At 34.0% G+C, this 19,921-nt stretch overlaps 2 protein-coding genes across 2 annotated transcripts; both read right to left on the reverse strand.

The window, feature by feature from the left end:
• Positions 3,695 to 7,563, reverse strand: LOC109330273 (beta-xylosidase/alpha-L-arabinofuranosidase 1-like). The gene is made up of 7 exons (XM_019564408.1): positions 7,114 to 7,563; positions 6,271 to 6,558; positions 6,015 to 6,184; positions 5,817 to 5,914; positions 5,311 to 5,661; positions 4,684 to 5,094; positions 3,695 to 4,445 (listed from the first exon to the last, which is right to left on the reverse strand). The coding sequence occupies exons 1-7, from the start codon at positions 7,546 to 7,548 to the stop codon at positions 3,874 to 3,876; spliced, it is 2,325 nt and encodes a 774-aa protein (XP_019419953.1). The 5' UTR covers positions 7,549 to 7,563; the 3' UTR covers positions 3,695 to 3,873.
• LOC109330272 (beta-xylosidase/alpha-L-arabinofuranosidase 1-like) lies at positions 8,413 to 13,141 on the reverse strand. The gene is made up of 7 exons (XM_019564407.1): positions 12,358 to 13,141; positions 11,293 to 11,580; positions 11,011 to 11,180; positions 10,814 to 10,911; positions 10,299 to 10,649; positions 9,471 to 9,881; positions 8,413 to 9,163 (listed from the first exon to the last, which is right to left on the reverse strand). The coding sequence occupies exons 1-7, from the start codon at positions 12,793 to 12,795 to the stop codon at positions 8,592 to 8,594; spliced, it is 2,328 nt and encodes a 775-aa protein (XP_019419952.1). The 5' UTR covers positions 12,796 to 13,141; the 3' UTR covers positions 8,413 to 8,591.

Genomic DNA, 19,921 nt, shown 5'->3' on the forward strand with positions numbered 1-19,921 from the left:
GTGCTCTGACTATGATGAAGGGTAAAAGGATTGCAAGGAACACTTACAAGTTGTTAGGGAGAATATTTGTATGTGGAGTTGCTGGAGTGGCTGAAGAGATCTCAGTAGATTCAGACCATGGTGCTACAAAATTATGGCACATGCGTTTGGGACACATGAGTGTGCGTGGTATGACAGAACTATGCAAAAGAGGACTGTTGAGGGGAGTCAGCAAATGCAAGCTAGATTTGTGCAAGTATTGTGTGCTTGGGAAACAGACACGAGTTAGTTTCAAGGCTGGCCAACACAGGACTCGAGGCATTCTAGATTATGTCCACACTGATGTATGGGGACCCACTCAGGAACCATGCCTAGGAGGTTCTAGGTATTTTGTTACCTTCGTTGATGACTTTTCTCGCAAGGTCTGCGTATATTTTCTGAAGCATAAGTCAGAAGTCTTTGCCAAGTTCAACGTTTGGAAGGTAGAGGTAGAGAACCAGACTGGTAGGAAAATCAAATAAATGAGGTCAGATAATGGTACGGAGTACAAAAACTCACAGTTTCAGAAATTCTGTGAGGAACATGGCATTCAGAGACACTTTTCAGTGAAGAAGACTCCTCAGCAGAATGGTGTTGCAGAGAGGATGAATAGAACTCTTACAGAGAGGGCCAGATGTATGAGACTGAATGCTGGACTTTCCAAAGGATTTTAGGCAGAGGCACTTAGTATGACATGTTATGTCATCAATAGATCACCACGGGCTTCATTGGATGGTAAAGTTGCAGAAGAAGTATGGACAGGTAACATAGTCAATTATAATATGTTACGCATATTTAGTTGTCCTGCTTGTGTACATGTACCCAGTGATGAACGATCTAACATAGTCAATTATAATAGTCAATTCAAAGAGGTGTATCTTCATTGGATATACCAAAGGTGTGAAGGGGTTCAAGTTATGGGATCCAGTTTCTAGAAAGGTGGTGTTGAGCAAAGATGCAGTGTTTGATGAAGATTTCATGATGAAACAGTCAGTTTTGACAGAGGTGCCCATGCCAAATGGAGAGACTTTGGGATCAAATATGATTCCAGTGAGCAATGAAATGTTTCAGGTGAATAAAGGCAAGGAACCATGCACTAGTTCAACTCAAGAACATGATGATTCTCAGGCATAGAGTTCAGGTGTGCAGGAGTATCTACTTGCTAGAGACAGGGATAGACGTCCTATCAAACCTCCAAAAAGATATGACTTTGAGGATATGGCTTCAGTTGCTCTCCATATCAGTTCAGGAGATCCATGTAGCTTTCAATAGACTATAAACTGCCAGGAGAAAGAACAATGGATGAGTGCCATGATGGAGGAAATGGAGTCTCTACAGAAGAACCAAACTTGGGAGCTTGTTCCATTGCCCCCAGACAAGCGTGCAGTTGGGTGCAAGTGGGTGTACAAGAGGAAGCCAGCAGTATCAGAAAAAGAAAGGAAAAAGTTCAAGGCTCATCTTGTAGCAAAAGGGTATTCACAGCATAAGGGGATCGACTACAATGAGATTTTCTCCCCAGTGGTGAGACAGACTTCTATCAGGGGGATATGCACTTAGAACAGATGGATGTGAAGACTGCCTTTCTCCATGGTGAATTAGAGGAGAAAATTTACATGACACAACCAGAGGGGTTCAGTGCAGCTGGACAGAGTCACTTGGTTTGCAAGTTGAAGAAGTCTCTATATGGGTTGAAGCAGTCTCTCATATAGTGATACAAGCGGTTTGACACTTATATGTTGAAGTTTGGTTATAAGCGTGTGAGTATGATTGTTGTGTTTATGTGAGAAGCTTTGACGATGGTTCGTTTATTTTTCTGTTACTTTATATTGATGATATGTTGATTGTTGCTAATCATTTTAGTGAAATCAATGAGCTAAAAGTCATGTTAGGTAAGGAGTTTGACATGAAAGATATAGGGGCTGCTAGGAAGATTCTTGGGATGGAGATTCACAGGGATAGGGGAGCTAGAAAACTATGGCTCTCCCAGCAAAGCTATGTTGAAAAGATCTTAGAGAGATTTGATATGAGCAATGCTAAAGTAGTGAGCACTCCATTGGCAAATCACTTCAAGCTTTCCCTAGATCAGTGTCCAAAGACAGATGAAGAGAAGAAATACATGTCAAAGGTTCCATATGCCAGTATAGTGTTTGATGTATGTTATGGTTTGTACTAGACCGGACTTGGCATAAGGAGTTAGTCAAGTATGCAAGTACATGTTCAAACCAGGGAAGCAACATTGGAAAGCGATCAAATGGATTTTCAGATATTTGAAGGGGACTACAGGTCTCGGTATCATGTTTAGCAGCCAACAGAGTAAGCCTTCAGTTATTGGTTATGTTGATTCAGACTATGCAGGAGACTTAGATGATAGAAGGTCCACAACTTGTCTTCACCCTTGCAGGTGGACCAATTCTGTGGAGATCATCAGTTCAGTCTGTTGTTGCTATGTCCACAACTGAAGCATAGTACATGGCAGCTGGTAAAGCTTCTAAGGAAGCCTTGTGGCTTATGGGGCTAGTAAACGAGTTAGGCATTGAACAAGGTGGAGTTCCGCTGTATTGTGACAGTCAGAGTGCTATCTTCTTGACAAAGAATCAGGTGTATCATGCTAGGACCAAACATATTGATGTGAGATTTCATAAGATCAGAGAGTTGGTAGTTTGTGGGCAGATACTATTGCAAAAGGTTCACTGATGATGGAACCAAAACGGTTACCGTGGACAAGTTCAGGCATTGCCTGAGGAGCTTGTTGAACATTCACTGATGATGGACTATGGAGCACCCCCAACCCAATGGCGGAAGATGGAGATTGATGATATTCGTCAAGGTGAAGATTGTTGTGCAATGACTCATATATAACAGCAATACAAGTTATGGGTTTGGGCTGATGTAAAAGGTTGGAGTAAATAGCTATATATATTATATATATTGATGTTATGTAAACCTAATGTAACAGGGAGAACAATGGTAAAACACTAATCTTTATTCTCTAATAATATATAGTGGTAAAACACTAATCTTTATTCTCTAATCTTTATTCTCTAATAACCCCGGGACGTAGGCACAGTTGGCTGAACCTCGTTACCAAATCTCTTGTGTTATTCTCTTGTCTCTATACTCTTTACTATTTGATTGTTTGTTTGTTCCCAATAATCCGAAACAGAGCTAGAGATGGCAGAGAATCTGAAACAGAGCAAGAGATGGCAGAGAATATTCAACCACACCATCAATCTGAAACAAAGCATGAGCGCGTCTCAACCAGCAGCACTGCCATAGCATGATAGGCTTATTTGCAGTTTAGCAATAGGAAATTGTTCTATGTTTGCACAATATTCTGTGATGTTATGGATAGTTGAATTTGATATCTTAATATTAATGTTTTCTTATTATTTGAATTTGAACATATTTTTTGAGTTCTCAATTATTATTTGAACTTGATAAACTTCACTGGTTATTGGAGTTTACTTGAGTTTTACATTAAAGACTCATAATGTGAATCTCAATATTAATAGTCACATTATAAGTATCTTCAACAAAAAAACACCAAAGATGAGTTTTTGTTAAAGATAGTTCTACAAATAACTTGAGTTCTTGAGAATTATCTGAATCATGGAGATTCATATTTCTGATAAGTTGTATAACAACATTATCAAATTATAATGAGAGCTCTAGTAAAAAAGAAAGAAATATATTTTCATTTCAAATTTGTTATTTGAGTACAATAGTACTAATCTGATAAATTTATTGCATTTACCTGTTTTTTTTCTGGTACCTTACAATATTTCTTTCAAGGAAACCAGTTAGGAAAAAAAAAGGAAAAAAAGAAAATCTGTGCAAAGGATTTGAAGACTTGTTTCAAATCTTCACAGTCAAGGCATGCTTCAAGTCTCCAATATGAAGCAAATGCTCTCCCAATGGAACTTTCATGTTGCCAAGTTCATCAACGACACTCAAATCCTTGCAAACATCTACCTTGAATCTAACCTGTGCTTTTGATTTTCCTGCTATGTGCACTTTCTCGATACCCACTAGTTGTTTCCGAGGTGCATTGTGCACATCAGGAGGACTAAAGAACAATAGCACTGTGTGCTGACTGTTCATTTCCCCCATGTTCTTGACCTCAAGATGAATATCAAATGCCAAGTTTTGACAATGCTCCTCAGCAAGTTCGAGTGATTTGCATTGCGAGGACCGGCACACGTGATCTTGTGCTAGTGGAATAGACACCATCTGAGGCACTTTAACTATTTTGTGCTTGACACCAGAGAAGCTCATTCCATATCCAAATGGGAAAACAGTTTCCCCTGTATAAAATCTGTATGATCTACCAGGGTAACCTGTAGTAGGATCTGCCCTCATGTTCATGTTGGTCATTGGTACCTTGGTTACATATGATTGTGGATACCATGTTATAGGTAGCCTTCCACCTGCATCACAAAATCATCCAGGAGTGTCAAAGTTGTATCATTATTGAATGAAATACGGTCACCGGTTCTTAAGAGATTTGAATATTCACCATGTTGGTCCTTCTAAGGACTTAAATCATCAATAAACTATAACAAGTTGACACTATTTTACATCTTCAATGGACTTAATTACTTACACTTATCTTTGGAGGATTACATGAATCTTATTGATATATAAGGGAGATTGTGAATGACTTACTTGGATTGTGAGCTCCAAAAATCACATCCGCTATGGCAGCTCCACCAGCTTCACCGGGGTAGCCAACCCAGAGGATGCTTGCGATTTTATCGTTAGTTTTAGCAAAGGACACATCCATGCCTCCACCAGACATTATGACAAGAATCACAGGTCCCTTTGATGCATTTGCAACTTCAGTCACTAGAAATTGTTGTTGTCCTGGGAGAAGAATGTTATCTCTATCACGACTTTCTGCCTCTATGTCTAGACTCGCTCCAACTATAATCACAGTTGCGTCTGCAGACGCTGCCATAGCCGCGGCATCATCTATCTGGGCATTGGCACATTGCACATCAGAACAGCCAGGAGAATAGTTTGTTGGAACTATGGCTGTTAAACCATCCAAGGGTGATGTATATTTGCAAGGGATGCCTGCAAAATTTTAGAGAACTTGTCAAATCCGATGTTAAGGAGAGGGTACGTGAAATAACTCTTCAATTATAACAACAGACCATTTGATAAAAAAGTTCAGTGCTTCTACAGAGAAATAACTAATAGATTTACCATATTTGGCCTAGTTCCCAACTTTATATCCATATAGCCAATTCATATGCATACACAAATTATAAGCTTTGGAAATCTTGATACCTGCATAATTCCCAATCATGACGGATGTAGCATTAGCATTTGGCCCTATTACTGCCAATGATTTAATCGTTTGGTTATTAAGAGGCAGTGATTCTTGATCGTTTTTAAGCAAGACAATCCCTTGCCTTGCAGCTTCGCGGGCGAGTTCCTGGTTATCGGAAGTGCAGACATCCGTTGGACCAAGGTTTCCGTAAGGTTGCTTGGCTGGATTGCCATCAAAGAAACCAAGACGCATCAACACGGCGAAATTGTTCGAGATTGCAGTCTCAACGTCTACTTCTTCCACAAGCCCATTGTCTATAGCCCCTTGTGTATATTGGCCAAGATAACTTCCACAGTCCAAGTCCAACCCTGTTAAATCAAAGTTACATATAGCAAAGATAAGCAAGAAAGTGTCTTATTTAATTTGGTATCCAAGACTTATGCAAACAACAATAACATTAATTGATTGGCAATTCAGCAATTGCTGGTGAATGTGTAAGTATAGTCTTTTTCATAGTTTGTACCTGCTATAATGGATTTAGCTGCAGCTTCTTCAGGAGTGGCGGTGTAGTGCTGATTTTTGTAAAGCACTTCTACAGAGTCACAATCAGAAACTATATATCTGCATAAACCACATATTCATGTTATTATGAGGACAAAATCTACAACAAATATGAACAACTAAACATAAGTAGATGAGCAATCGGAGAAACATAACATACCCGTTTAATCTCCACTCCTCTCGGACAACCGCCTTAAGTAGCGCAGGGTCTGCGCACGATGGCTTTCCATTTATCTGGTTGTAAGAACACATAACACTAGCAACATTGCCATCAACCACACAACTCTTAAATGGTGGTTGGAATGTGTCATACATGTCTTGATCAGTCACCTAACAAAGTTAACAAGCAAAAGCAGATAAGAAAACGATTTTCCAAGTCCAAATACTCCCGAAATTTTCAATCAAATGTATGTTACCACAGCATTGAATGTTAACCGGTCGACGTCTTTCCAGGTATCAAGATCATATGCTGTGTAGTGTTTGCAACAAGCAGCAACCTTGAGCTTGGTGGAGTTAACATCATCAGTTTGTTGTAGACCTTTGACATATCCTGTTGCATATTTGCTAGCTAGTAAAGGGTCTTCCCCTGGTGTCTCTTGTCCTCTTCCCCACCTTGGGTCTCTAAATATGTTCACGTTTGGTGACCAATATGTCAAACCAGCCAATCCTACATTGTACATTGCTCTGGCTTCTGTTGAAACAACCTGCAAAGAAATCAACCAAAGTTACCCTGCCATGAACACCATTTGAATCACACTTTTTCTAGAATAGTGTCTAGTCACAAAATCATCATTCTGCAACAAAATAATGGTTTTCAACCAATCTACTTCCCTTAACAAAGAATAATGAATAGCTTCAACTATTCCACATGTTTCAACACCATTCCCCTAATAATGACTCTAATGAAATTAATAAAAGATTGCATTACCACTTATGAATGTAAAAAATAAGATCATAAAGATATCCATTTTGGTCCCAAAAAACAAAGAGACATATTTGGTTTTGGAAAGTTTAAAATATCAAATATCGGTTAAATTAGTCTAGAATAACTTTTAGCAACACTTTTAGGACCAAATTAAACTTTTCATTTTTTACCATAAGAACCAAACATATCTTTCCAAGATAAATTTGAACCCTTTATTTGGAGTACCACCAACTTGGTTATGTACTAGAATTAAAGACAGCACATTTCCACAGATTTTGAAGAACCCCATCTGAACAATCCAAATAAAGAAAGAGAAAATGAAAAGAAAACTCACTCTTCCAATAGCTTCAAAGAGGGTTGCATTGAATGAAGCTGCAGTGAGAATTGGCATAGGAAAACTTGTTGCACCAGAAATCACATCAGAAAAAAAAGTAGCACCACGACCAACATTTGATACACCATGAAGTGCTTCTGACCACCACCCATATTTTGGAATCCCAAGCCTAGTTAACTCAGCAACAGTATCACCCAAGTAACCTATTTTCTCTTGCAATGTTAGGCTACTCACAAGGTCATAAACTCTCTCTTCCACTGCCAATGAAGTGTTACAGAATTTATATTCACCCAAAACTGGGTTCTTTGAAACATCACAAGCAAAACTTATTTGCCCATTAACCTTCTCAGAGGTTAACAAACAAGTCAAAATCAAATATGAGAAACAGAGCAAAAAGGAGGAAACAGAGTGTGCTCTGTTTTTAGTGAAAGACATTGTTATGAATGAGGTTTCAAAGTATAAAAATTAACTCAAATACTAAACAAGAATGGAAGACTCTACAAGTATCTCATATGAGAGTGTTATGTAAAGGTTTAATACTATTTGCTCTGTTTATTTTTGTGTGAAGAAATTGTAAACAGAGAAAGGCTTTTTATACTGTTTGTTAAGCATGCACGTGTTTTATTGCATGGGTCTGTTACTGTATATTCAAAATCAGATATGTTATATAATACGTTTTGATCTTAATTTAAACTTTCAAATATAGATATATATAATATAATATAATATTAACGTTTATTTTAATTGAATGATGATGATATTTGCTTGAATAGGATATGCTATTGAAATTAAAGAAACATAAAGTATGATGCTGAATTTACTGCACCAGATATTGATTCAGTGGTCTAATTTCCTTATACACATTCCTTCTTACTTTCCTTCCTAGTATGATGTTTGTTTTAGGATAAGAATGTCAAAATGTCCAATGTTCCTATTAGGAGACCCAATGGACATCCTTGCTAATCTAATTAGAGGATCTACTACCTTAATCGGATTGTGAAAATCGGTTTATACCGGTCAGTTTAACCCGAAAACCAATGAACCAATGAAGTTCTACATGTTTAAGAATAATGGACCATGATGATTAATTGATTTTAGTACTTTATATTATAGTACTCTTCTGCATAAAAGATGATTTTTTTTTACAAAATTAAGATGTAAAAATATTAAAGATTATTTTTTTATGAGGATGGATCTATAAATAACTTGAATTCCTGAGAATTGTAGTTCTCAGTGGGATCATGGAGATTCATATTTCTGTCGAGGTGTATAACAAATTCCCTTTTACATGATTGAATATAATGAAAGCTACAGTCAAAAATTTATTTTCATTGCAATTTTGTGATTTGAATACAGCATTACAAATCTGATAAATTTGTTTGAGTTATCTCAAACTTGTGTCTGGTTCCTTAAAATAATCTTTTAAGGAAATGCCTAGGAGAAAGAAAAAAATGGAACCTCAGTGCAAAGGATTTGTTTCAAATCCTCACACTCAATGAGTGCTTCAAGTTTCCAACATGAAGTAGATGCTTTCCCAAGGGAACTCTTCTGTTGCCAAGTTCATCAACCACACTCAAATCCTTGCAAACATCTACCTTGAACTTAACCTGTGATTCTGATTTTCCAGCCAAGTGCACTTTCTCAAAACCGACCAAGTGTTTCTGAGGTGCATTGTGCACATCAGGAGGGCTAAAGAACAATAACACTGTATGTCTAGCGTTCATTTTCCCCGTGTTTTTGACACCGATTTGAATATCAAATGCTAAATTTTGACAATGCTCGTCGGCAACATCAAGTGACTTGCATTCTGAGGACCGGCATTCGTGATCTTCAGATAGTGGAATAGACACCATCTCGGGTGCTTGAACTAATTTGTGCCCAATAGCGAAGAAGCTCATGCCATCTCCAAATGAGTAAACGGTTTCGCCTTTATAAAACCTATATGATCTGCCAGGGTAACCTGTAGCAGGATCTGCCCTCATGTTCATGTTGGTCATTGGTACATTGTCTACATATGATTGTGGATACCATGTAATAGGTAGCCTTCCACCTGCATCACAAAATCATGCATGAATGTCAAAGCTGTGCCATTAAATGAAATCTTCCGAGTATATCTGCAATTTAGTCCTATAAAGATAATAGTGTCACGAGTTAGGTATTTGAAAGTCTTCCGTCACGAGTTAGGTCCTTGAAAATATTTAAAATGTGGTGGCATTGGTTCTTCTAAGGACTTGGGTCAAGTCCAAAAATTTAACACTGTTTTATATCTTTCAAGGGCTTAATTAGCAACACTATTATCTTTGGAGGACTAAATTGAGGGTTTACTCAAAATGGTGCGGAGACTGTGAATGACTTACTAGGATTATGAAATCCAAAAATCACATCAGCTATGGCAGCTCCACCGGCTTCGCCAGGGTATCCAACCCAGAGAATGCTTTTGATTTTATCATTAGTTTTAGCAAAAGAGACATCCATGCCTCCACCGGACATTATGACAAGAATCACAGGTCCCTTTGACGCATTTGCAACTTCAGTCACAAGAAGTTGTTGTTGTCCTGGAAGAAGAATGTTATCTCTATCAAGACTTTCCGCCTCTATTGCTAGACTCGCGCCAACTATAATCACACTTGCATCTGCCGACGCTGCAATCTGAGTGGCATCAACTACCTGAGCATTGGCACAGTGCACATCAGGACAGCCAGGAGCGTAGGTTGTAGGAACTAAGTCTGCTAAGCCTTGCAAAGGTGTTATATATTTACAAGGGATACCTGTAAAATATTCAGGTACTTGTTAAATGTGATGTTAAGTGAAGGTAAAGAAAAAAACTATAATAAACCATTTTCCTTCATTTACTGAGGGTGTGTTTGTTTCAAACTATATCTGGTACAAAATTCTATTCGAAACCAAAATCAGGTTTTTCTTAGGCTACTGCATGTTTAGCAAAAATAGATTATATTACTCAACAACTTCTTTTGCCGTAAAAACACTGTTGTTGGAGGACACTATGAAGATTTTGGGATCCGATTATATGATTATTAATGAACCTGATAAAAAAGACATTAAGTTTGATGCTTCTACAGAGAAATATTTGATAAATTTACCAGATATGGCCTAGTTCCGAACTTCATATACATATGGCCAAGTCATATGCATATATAAATTATAAGAGTTGGAAATTTTGATACCTGCATAATTTCCGATCATGACACTAGTAACATTAGCATTGGGGCCTATGACTGCCAATGATTTAATGGCTTTGGCATTTAGCGGCAGTGATCCTGGACTATTTTTAAGCAATACAATCCCTTGCCTTGCAGCTTCGCGGGCGAGTTCCTGGTTATCTGGAGCGCAGACATCCTTTGGACCCAAGTTTCCATAAGGTTGCTTACTCGGATCACCATCAAAGAAACCAAGACGCATCAACGTGGCAAAATTGTTGAAGACAGCAGCATTGATGGATGCTTCATCCACAAGACCTTTATCCACAGCCCCCTGTGTATATTGGCCAAGATAATTTCCACAGTCTAAATCCAACCCTGTGAAATCAAATTTACATATGGCAAAGATAAGTGAACAGTCGTGTTATATAATTTGCAAACAAGGACTTATGTAAATAAAAACAATGTCATGCTATATTGAAAATTCAGCATTTGCCTATGAGTATGTGAATATATAGTCTTCTCTCTATATATTTTTTTACCTGAAAGAATGGATTTGGCCGCAGCTTCTTCAGGAGTGCTGGTATAGTGTTGATCTTTGAAAAGCACTTCTACTGAGTCACAATCAGAAACTATATATCTGCATACAACACATCCATATTACTATACAGAAAACATCTACAACAAACATGAACTGCTAAACATAATTAGACGTGAGTTTGGAGAAACTAAAAGATACCCGTTTAATTTCCATTCCCCTCGGATAATCCCCTTAAGAAGGTCTGGATCTGCACAGGTTGGTTTTCCATTAACCTGGTTGTAGGAACACATGACACTGGCAACATTCCCTTCAATCACACAACTCTTAAATGGTGGTTGGAATGTGTCATCCATATCTTGCTTTGTCACCTAATAAAAGTTAACAAGAAAAAGCATACGAGAGAGTGATTTTCGAAGTCCAAATCGAATTATCACACTCCTAAAAAATTTCATACAAAATACTAGACATCTTAGTTCTTACCACGGCATTGAAAGTGTAACGCTGAACACCTTTCCAGTTATCAAGATCATAAGCTGTATAGTGTTTGCAACAAGCAGCAACCTTGAGCTTGTTAAAGTCGGCATCATCAGTTTGTTGTAGACCTTTGACATATTGTATTGCATATTGGCTAGCTAGTAAAGGATCTTCCCCTGGTGTTTCTTGTCCTCTTCCCCATCTAGGGTCTCTAAATATGTTGATGTTTGGTGACCAATATGTTAAACCAGCCAATCCTACATTGTACATTGCTCTAGCTTCTGTTGAAACAACCTGCAAAGAAATCAACCAAAATTGGCCATGCCATAAGCACCATTTGAATCAAACTTCTATTAGAATAGTGCTTAAGTGTAACTCTATGTTAAATTGTTAATTACAAGAATCATAATTCTGAAGTGCTAAAATATAATGAAATCTGTATTTTTATTATTTAAAACAATTTTGTAATTCATTATGGTGAATTAATATATCTTCTTAGTTCATTAACCATATAGTTTAAGCATCAGTCCATCACTTACCAAAATAGAAGTTTATTTTTTATTTATTTCTTGGAGATCAAAACCTATCAAATAAAAAACTGCATTTTGATTCATGAATCTAATTGTATAAAGGGTACCTTTAACAGTTTAAGGATTTAAAATATAGAAAGTTTGTCTTGAAAATCTTAAAAGAGTGTGTTTATTTCTAATGCAAAATTTCTATCTTTATTTCCTTAATAAAGAGTGTCTCCTTAACAACATCACTTGAATAAATTCACATTGAAAATCTCACTGTACCCATATTTTCATTTTTTTTTAAAAACTACCAACTTCAATAACTTCCTATCTTCTGTTTATAAATTATGCTCTCCTTGAATATAAATCATATTCATGTAATATTATTATAACATATATCAAATATATCTCATTATAGTTACACTTTATATTTATTATATTACTTCCTACTCATTACAATAAATCTTTCACTTATGAGTGGGTTGGGAAGGGAAAAAACAAACAAAAAGGTAAAAACTTAAAGACATTGAGAACATAAAATGATGAAAAAACTCACCTTTCCAATGGCTTCAAAGAGAGTAGTGTTGAAAGAAGCTGCAGTGAGAATTGGCATAGGGAAACTTGTAGCACCAGGAACCAAACTAGAAAAATGTGTGCCAGGACCAACATTTGATACACCATGAAGTGCCTCAGACCACCACTTATATTTTGGAATCCCAAGTCTACTAATCTCAGCAACAGAATCACCCAAGTTCCCTATTTTCTCTTGCAATGTAAGCCTCTTCACAAGGTCTGAAACTCTATCTTCCACTGACAATGAAATATCACAGAATCCATATCCACCCAAAGCAGGGTTCTTTGCAACATCACAGGCAAAAACAATACTTGATGTTTGCCCATTAACCTTCTCATATGTTAACAAACCAGTGGCTATGAAAAATGAGAAACAAATGAAAATGGAGGAGATAGGTTCTCTGTTTTGAATGTAGGCCATTATATTACAACCTTTGAAAACTCAAAACAGAAAACAAGTGAGATATAAAAGAAAAACAGACAAAAGGGTATGCTTATGATCTATGAAAGTTTACTTTTTGAAGGTGAATGAAGGAGAAAATGGAAAATAAACAAAAGGGTATGGTATGGTTGTTATTATGTATGAAAAAACGATTTTTGAGTGCAGAGGAAGGAAAAATGGGAAAGTTTGAGATTGTTTTATAGTAACCCGTGATAGATTAGAGAAGGTGGAAGGAATGTTTATATAATGAGTGAATACAGCTGTTGTTTTTGGCGTAGAGGCAATTTGAAGAACTGAAAGAATCTGTGTACAATTTTTGATCACTGAGTACTTGTGTGTGTGTGTATATACACAATAATGCTGGGTGGGCTATTTGCCTAATAATGCAAATAATACAAGTTTAGGTGTTTTTGTTTCTCAGAAAAAGATGTTTACACCGACAAGAGTTTTTTATACTATCATTTCTCACTTCCGTATTCTTTGGTACTACTTGAGTATGTGGTTGTCCCTCAACATATATGGTTGTCCCTGAGCATATGTGGTATTAGGAAAACTAATCCTTCAGCATACGTGGTTGTCGTTCTTAGAAATCAAACTTTTGACATTTTGGTCATCCTAAGATTTAGCAAGGTATTACACTACTTGACCAACACGTTATTGGTCTACTTTCCTTATTTTGCTTTTTATTAATGAAGGTTGTAATATGCATTGTATTTATAATATATTATTATGAATATTATTCATCATTTATTTATATTACTTGTTTTAAAAATATCAATGATAAATAATATAGTAACACGGTACAAAATTCATCCAGTACCATTCACATTTTTTCCTGAAAAGATAATAGTTATTATTGTGTTTAAATTTAAATGGAGATGAAGGGTGATTATTCTTTAATGTTTAAAATATAAAAATAGTAAAAACTTTACCATGAGGATAGCGGAGATTGAAAGATTGTGTAAAAGCAAATAGAGCAAGTCACACGGGACACTGAAAAAACTCAAATGTGATGAGAAATATTAGCATCTCAACAATCACACAATTATTTTTATGTCAATTTAATGTGAGGTCTATTAAAATTAATGATTTTACTTCTTCTTTTAATGGATAATCCCACACAATAATAATAATAATATCTTAAAAATATCTTACTCATAAATGTTGAATAAGAAAGGGTTCTCTTCATAGTGGGAAAATGAATCTTGTGAAACTTAGTTGGAGGTTCTCAATCAAAAGAACTATAAAATCTATTTATTACTTTTCTACAATTGTATCATTAAAATCAAATTTTAAAGTTAAAAGGCAAATAAAAATAACTAGGATTATTTTAAAACAAAATAATTTAAAAGATGGATTTGAAAATAAAAATAATTATAATACACCTATATGAAAAAATTATGACAACAACTTAAAACAATAAAAGACTATAGTAGTTTTGTAAGGAAAAAAATTATTAGCACTTGGATGAAGAATTTGTGATTGAGTGAGTAGATGTTGGCTAAAGTGGGTGGAGCTGACTAAAATGTCAGAGCTGTGGAGAATATGATGAAAAGTAAGTCGGTGATTGGTGGACTACTGTCCCTACGGTGGACATGAGTATAAAGGGGAACACCTATGTTCTTTCACTTTTTGTATCACTTCATATACTATCGTTTTTTGATTGATTAAAAAAGATTATTTAAGTGTAATTTGTAAATATTAAATATTTTTTGGTCAATTATATTTCCTAACAACATATATAGACACAGTACATGGACCAGTGTGGTGAGGTCCAATTTGATTCATTAACCACTACCATCTGCAAAGGTAGATCCTCACTCTTAACCTTAAAATAAATAAATGGTGTTGTTCTACAAGTTGTATCATTACATGTGTTATTAGTCTGTTATTAGTTGAAAAATCTATTTAAGTTAAAAAATTAATAATTAATTATTTTCTAGACAATCACAGTTGATGGCACATGCAGTTGCACAACTTGTGAGACAGTAAATGTATACTCTAAAAAAATACACCCCCTCTTTTATAATTTGTTATGCTTCTATTCTTATTTGTGTTATATGGTATCTACCAAATACTATACATGATAAGAGCTTATAATAATGATATCACATTTTATTCTTATGATATTTTCACCATCAAATGTGTCTAATGGACTATGAACTTTTATATTACTCAAGCAAGAATAAATACCAAAAATAATAGAAGTCATAGGCTATGTTTGGTTGGGGTGAAAAGGGGAGGAATGAAAGAAAAAAGAAAAGAGTTTTTCCATTGTTTAGTTGCATTGAAAAGAATGGAGGAAAGAAAAAAATTGGTGAGGTCGACGTATTATGTTTTCTCTCCATTATTGAGAGGAAAACATGTAAAAAAAATAGTACCAGAACCGATTGTCACAAAGTATGTCTTAAACTATGTTCCAAACTAATGACGATGAAATAAAAACAGAAAAAAATAAGAAATATTTAATTTTTTAATTCACATTGCATATTTTCATTGTTTTAAAACATGATTTGGGACATAGTTTGAGATATCATCTCTTTGATATTACAAAAAAAATCATTATTAATAATAATATTCACTTTCTTTTCATGCCAATCTCGCATGTGGTGTAATATTTTCCAATAATAGTATATGATTTGTGATGGCATCTAGCCATAGTTCTTATTCCCTCTACCTTGTGCTATTGACAAAGACAACCTTCAAAGAGTATTCCTATATATGTTTAAGGTGGTTATCAAGATTGAAAGGTTGAAACACATGATTGTTAAACATTATGTATTTTTAACATTGAGTGCATGTAACTAAGTACCCTGCTGAATATTCTATTATATTCCTAGCTTTACAAAAGTTGGGTTAGGTAGCTTACTATGAAGGGCATGATTGAAGTTCTAAGCCTAGTGCAGTTTGGGGCACAAAGAATGGGAGCACATTTATCACACTTTTTGTATCACTTTATATATCATCATATCTTATTGGTCGAAAAAAATATTTAAATTAAAATTGTAATTACTAAATATTTTTTTGACTAATCATATCTATTCGCACATGGAGTGACACAAAATAGTAATATATCAGATTTGGTCCGAGAAAGAATAGAGCGGACCAATAAGGTTTGATGGATTGAAGATTACTAGTTACTTGGCATTGAAGCCATTTGGACAGCCTTCACTATCCCACCTCCTACTTGTTGTTTCTTCACTTACATCATTGTGAAAGTGAGATACTCTCATAATTTCCACAATGTTTTGGACCTTTTAGGATGGAAAAGTTTAGTTAGTTAGCTAGAAGCATTAAATTGACAATCAAAATTGAAAGAATAAGATTGTTTTGATTTGATCTCTCTTTAAGGATACTTAAGTGGTTGGTTAAGGTAACATTTAGGTATTATGTTGGGTATTGAAGTGGTTGAGTAACACTTGTACTCACTTAAAAAAAATTATTCACTGGGTTTAATGATAGTGATATATTTATCTATTAACAAGAACTTTCAATTCAACAAGGAAATTCAATGTCTTATAATAACAAAACTTAGTATGGATTAAATGGATCCTAAAACTTAGTCTGTTTGCTAAGTTTATCAAAATTGAACCTTCATAGTTTTTTGGTTTCCCACATGTATCCTCGTACTTGAAGCATTCTTATCCGAGTCGGGAACATTCACAGATATGTGAGGCTAACTCTCCTAACGGATATTTTTTTCATCCACATGACTTGATCCTGAGACTTTACTTAAAGAAAATCAAGTATGTACCACTTGAACTAGTGAAACCTATTAAGTTTGCATAAATGAGTAGAAATATTATTTGATGCACCTACCATATTTTACATCATGTTTATACATTTAAAAAAATAATACAATAATTTACAACTAGTTATGATTGGGCTTTCATTTGTTAATGACCCGAAATGAAGAAAATGGGCTTCAAGGTTATAAATGAAGTGGGGCACAATCAGTGTCTATCTCTTGAGTCTTGAACATGTTTCGTTTATAATTACATTAAAAAAATGAGAGTGTGACTATAATAAATGTATTGCTTATAGAGAAAGATACTATAAAAACATTAAAGTATATCGAAAGAGAGTGGTTGGTTTTGGTTTCTATTTTCTTACCAATTCTCTCGGTCAACAATGTATTCAGCATGTCCCATAACTTTGGATCATTCTATGTGTCAGGATATATAATTGATCATAAAAATATTTAATAATTATAATTTTAATTTTAGTAATTTTTTTCAAACAATCAGAGTTTATGGTACATAGAGTGAACAAAAAGTAAGACAATAAATGTTGTTGTCGCTGTACCATTAGACATGACTCGGTCAATATAATAAACCCTTAAAATATCAAGCATATTAGATATGAGTAAGGATCTTCTCCATTAATGGAGAGACAAGTGCTACATAATAACATATAAAAAGTGACATGTGATAACACTTTTATCATTTTATTTACTATGAAATCACATTTTTGCCATAAAAAATATGAGTAAAAATAATCACTTACCTCTTTATTAATGGAAAGAATCCTTGTTCATTAAATACTAGTCCTTAGTCTAAGGGTTACTTCCATTTGGACCGGAGTTTGGTCCATTACTTAACACATTATTATGCATAATAAATAGTAATACTATGACATAACATTTTCCTTTTTATTAATGGATTAGTGTTTTAATTTTTTGTGTGGCTGAAATTCGTGTGTATACTAAGACTTTTTTTCTTAAACTTCAAGTATGCATTTTTCTAAGTATTTGGTAAATAAGGGTTGAAATTGTTAAGATGTTTGTTAGGCACCTATCATTTGGTCTATGATATGTCATGGTTTACTAGATTTTTTATTAACAGATTCTTTTTAAAAACATATTTAAATTATTTGGAAAGTTTATTAAATTAATATGTCATATTATATAATTATATTATATATTTGTGTTTGTATTACTATTTTAAAATGATTAAAATATTATATGTAAAATTTCAATATAAAAATATATTTTAATATGCATTTAAAAGTGAACATTTATTAAAATATATTAAAATTCTTATATTAAAATAAACTATTAAATAGGCTTATAGAACGAATTTTTAGATCAATCATAGACTTTATTTTTTAAAATAGGTAACAAGTCAAGCCGAAATTACTACATATTATATAAGCTGGACCTATTTTACACAAATTCCAACATGTTTTTAATATTTTTATTAAATAAATGATTGTTTTGTAAAAAATCGCATCATCGAATATAATAATTATGTATTGTTACTTTATGAATATGGCTGCATACTCTAGTTATAATGAATAAATATACATCCTATTGCATATGAGTCAAACTTTATTGTAAAAAAAGTTCAGACTTAAGAAGCACTAACACAACATTTAGTAAATATGATTTATTTATTTTTTGGTACAAATGATTTGCTATAAAATTCATATCATTTTGTACAATTGATTTTGAGACAAAAGAAAGAAAAAATAGTTGTTCAATTTATCAAATTTAGCAAGTAGTTGTCATGACTTTTAAATTCATATCCTTTAGTGTTTTTTTTTTGTTAGTTTCCAATAATGTGAAAACTTTTACACTTTTTATTATAACTTATTTTGCCAATGATACCATAATCCACGAATTGAACCAGCGTTTGTAAGTTGTAAAAGTTATAGTATAAACTATAACGTTTAGAAGAACTTATTGATAATTCATTAAATGTTCTTAAAAAATGATTTGCATGACCACAATTATATCAGTGAATATACCATTAGAATAAATTATCATATGTATATGCTGCTTGTTATTGATCATGGGCTTCGGTTGGCTTAGGATTAGGGTCATCGAGCTGTAATCTTGGAGAGTGACTGTCTTGAGGTTATTCACATAATCACTAATAAGCTGCAGGTTCAACTTCAGCATCTGGATCCAGTTATTCATAACATCACTGATTTAGTAAACAAAAATTGACAGGTTCGTATTCAACATATTTTTCGGGAAGGAAACATGATGGTTGACTTCCTGGCCAAGCTTAGTTTGAGTCTCCATGTCTCTTGGATGTTCTTGGATACACTACCTGTAAGAGCTTCATCTATTCTACATATAGATTTGTACCTATATTTTAGTTTTGTTGTATTTTTACATTTCCGTTGTAACAAAAAAAAAACAAGACGAATATACTAACTTTTTCATAACTTGAATATTATAGCTATTTAATTTGTTTGGTAATGTTGGCCATGAAAGTACCAATTTCTCTTACTAGTAATAAGTCTAAGAATTGTAATATTAAAGCTCTCAATGTCAGTTTACTACTTGTTAACTTGATTAATAATACCTTATATAAACAATATATTACCCTATCTATCATCAAGAAAATATATACTATATATATATATATTATCTTACCTAATAGTGAATCATATTGATATCATATTCCTTTCATAGAAAATTACAAGAGATCTATATATCAATTGACGTATGCAAGTTATTTAAGGTATCCAATACCATCAACTATTAAATACAAATTTACAATCCAATAAAAAAAAGCTCAATATCAAACAAAAACTCCACATTTCTTGGTACTAACAAAAATATCTCATCATTATATGGGTAAAGAATTAACTCATTTTAGATATGTGGTTGTTCTTCCAATAAGTATCACTCACATAAATTGAATTATTGATTTATTGATCATTCTAAAGATCTAGTAAGATCTTACATCAATTCCGGTAACAAAAACTCCACATTTATAGGCCAATAATGGGTAAAACAATTATAAAAAAGTGTAGAAATGATTTATAATAGAGGTGATATTTAAATAACCGAGTAAAATTAATGGTTGAAGTTTGAATTTGGCACCACAAACACAAAGGTTATTCTTCATAAATGGTGGCCATGGTGGGCACAGTCACACGCGTGCAAGCGTGCATCTTTGACCCAAACTCTCTTCTATACTTCTTTCTCTCTTTCTCCATTTAAATTTCATTTCACTCGTTATCCAAATATTAAAGATTTATACACATATATTTCATCATATATCATTTATTTGAGTTTTTTTGTTTTGAAAAGTCAACAACAATTAAATCTCAAGAATGGATAATACAATGATAATGTATAAAATTCATA

The sequence above is a fragment of the Lupinus angustifolius genome, chromosome LG16 (genome assembly GCF_001865875.1).
Source record: "Lupinus angustifolius cultivar Tanjil chromosome LG16, LupAngTanjil_v1.0, whole genome shotgun sequence".
Taxonomy (NCBI): domain Eukaryota; kingdom Viridiplantae; phylum Streptophyta; class Magnoliopsida; order Fabales; family Fabaceae; genus Lupinus; species Lupinus angustifolius.

Excerpts from the sequence above, each read along its gene's own strand:
- LOC109330272 (XM_019564407.1), bottom strand. The coding sequence starts at position 12,795 with ATGGCCTACATTCAAAACAGAGAACCTATCTCCTCCATTTTCATTTGT. Across the intron at positions 11,581-12,357 it reads TCTTTGAAGCCATTGGAAAG|GTTGTTTCAACAGAAGCTAG; the intron begins GTGAGTTTTTTC and ends ATTTCTTTGCAG. Across the intron at positions 9,164-9,470 it reads TTTTGGATTTCATAATCCTA|GTGGAAGGCTACCTATTACA; the intron begins GTAAGTCATTCA and ends TTTGTGATGCAG.
- LOC109330273 (XM_019564408.1), bottom strand. The coding sequence starts at position 7,548 with ATGTCTTTCACTAAAAACAGAGCACACTCTGTTTCCTCCTTTTTGCTC. Across the intron at positions 5,915-6,014 it reads GAGGAGTGGAGATTAAACGG|ATATATAGTTTCTGATTGTG; the intron begins GTATGTTATGTT and ends TGGTTTATGCAG. Across the intron at positions 5,662-5,816 it reads AGCTAAATCCATTATAGCAG|GGTTGGACTTGGACTGTGGA; the intron begins GTACAAACTATG and ends TTGATTTAACAG.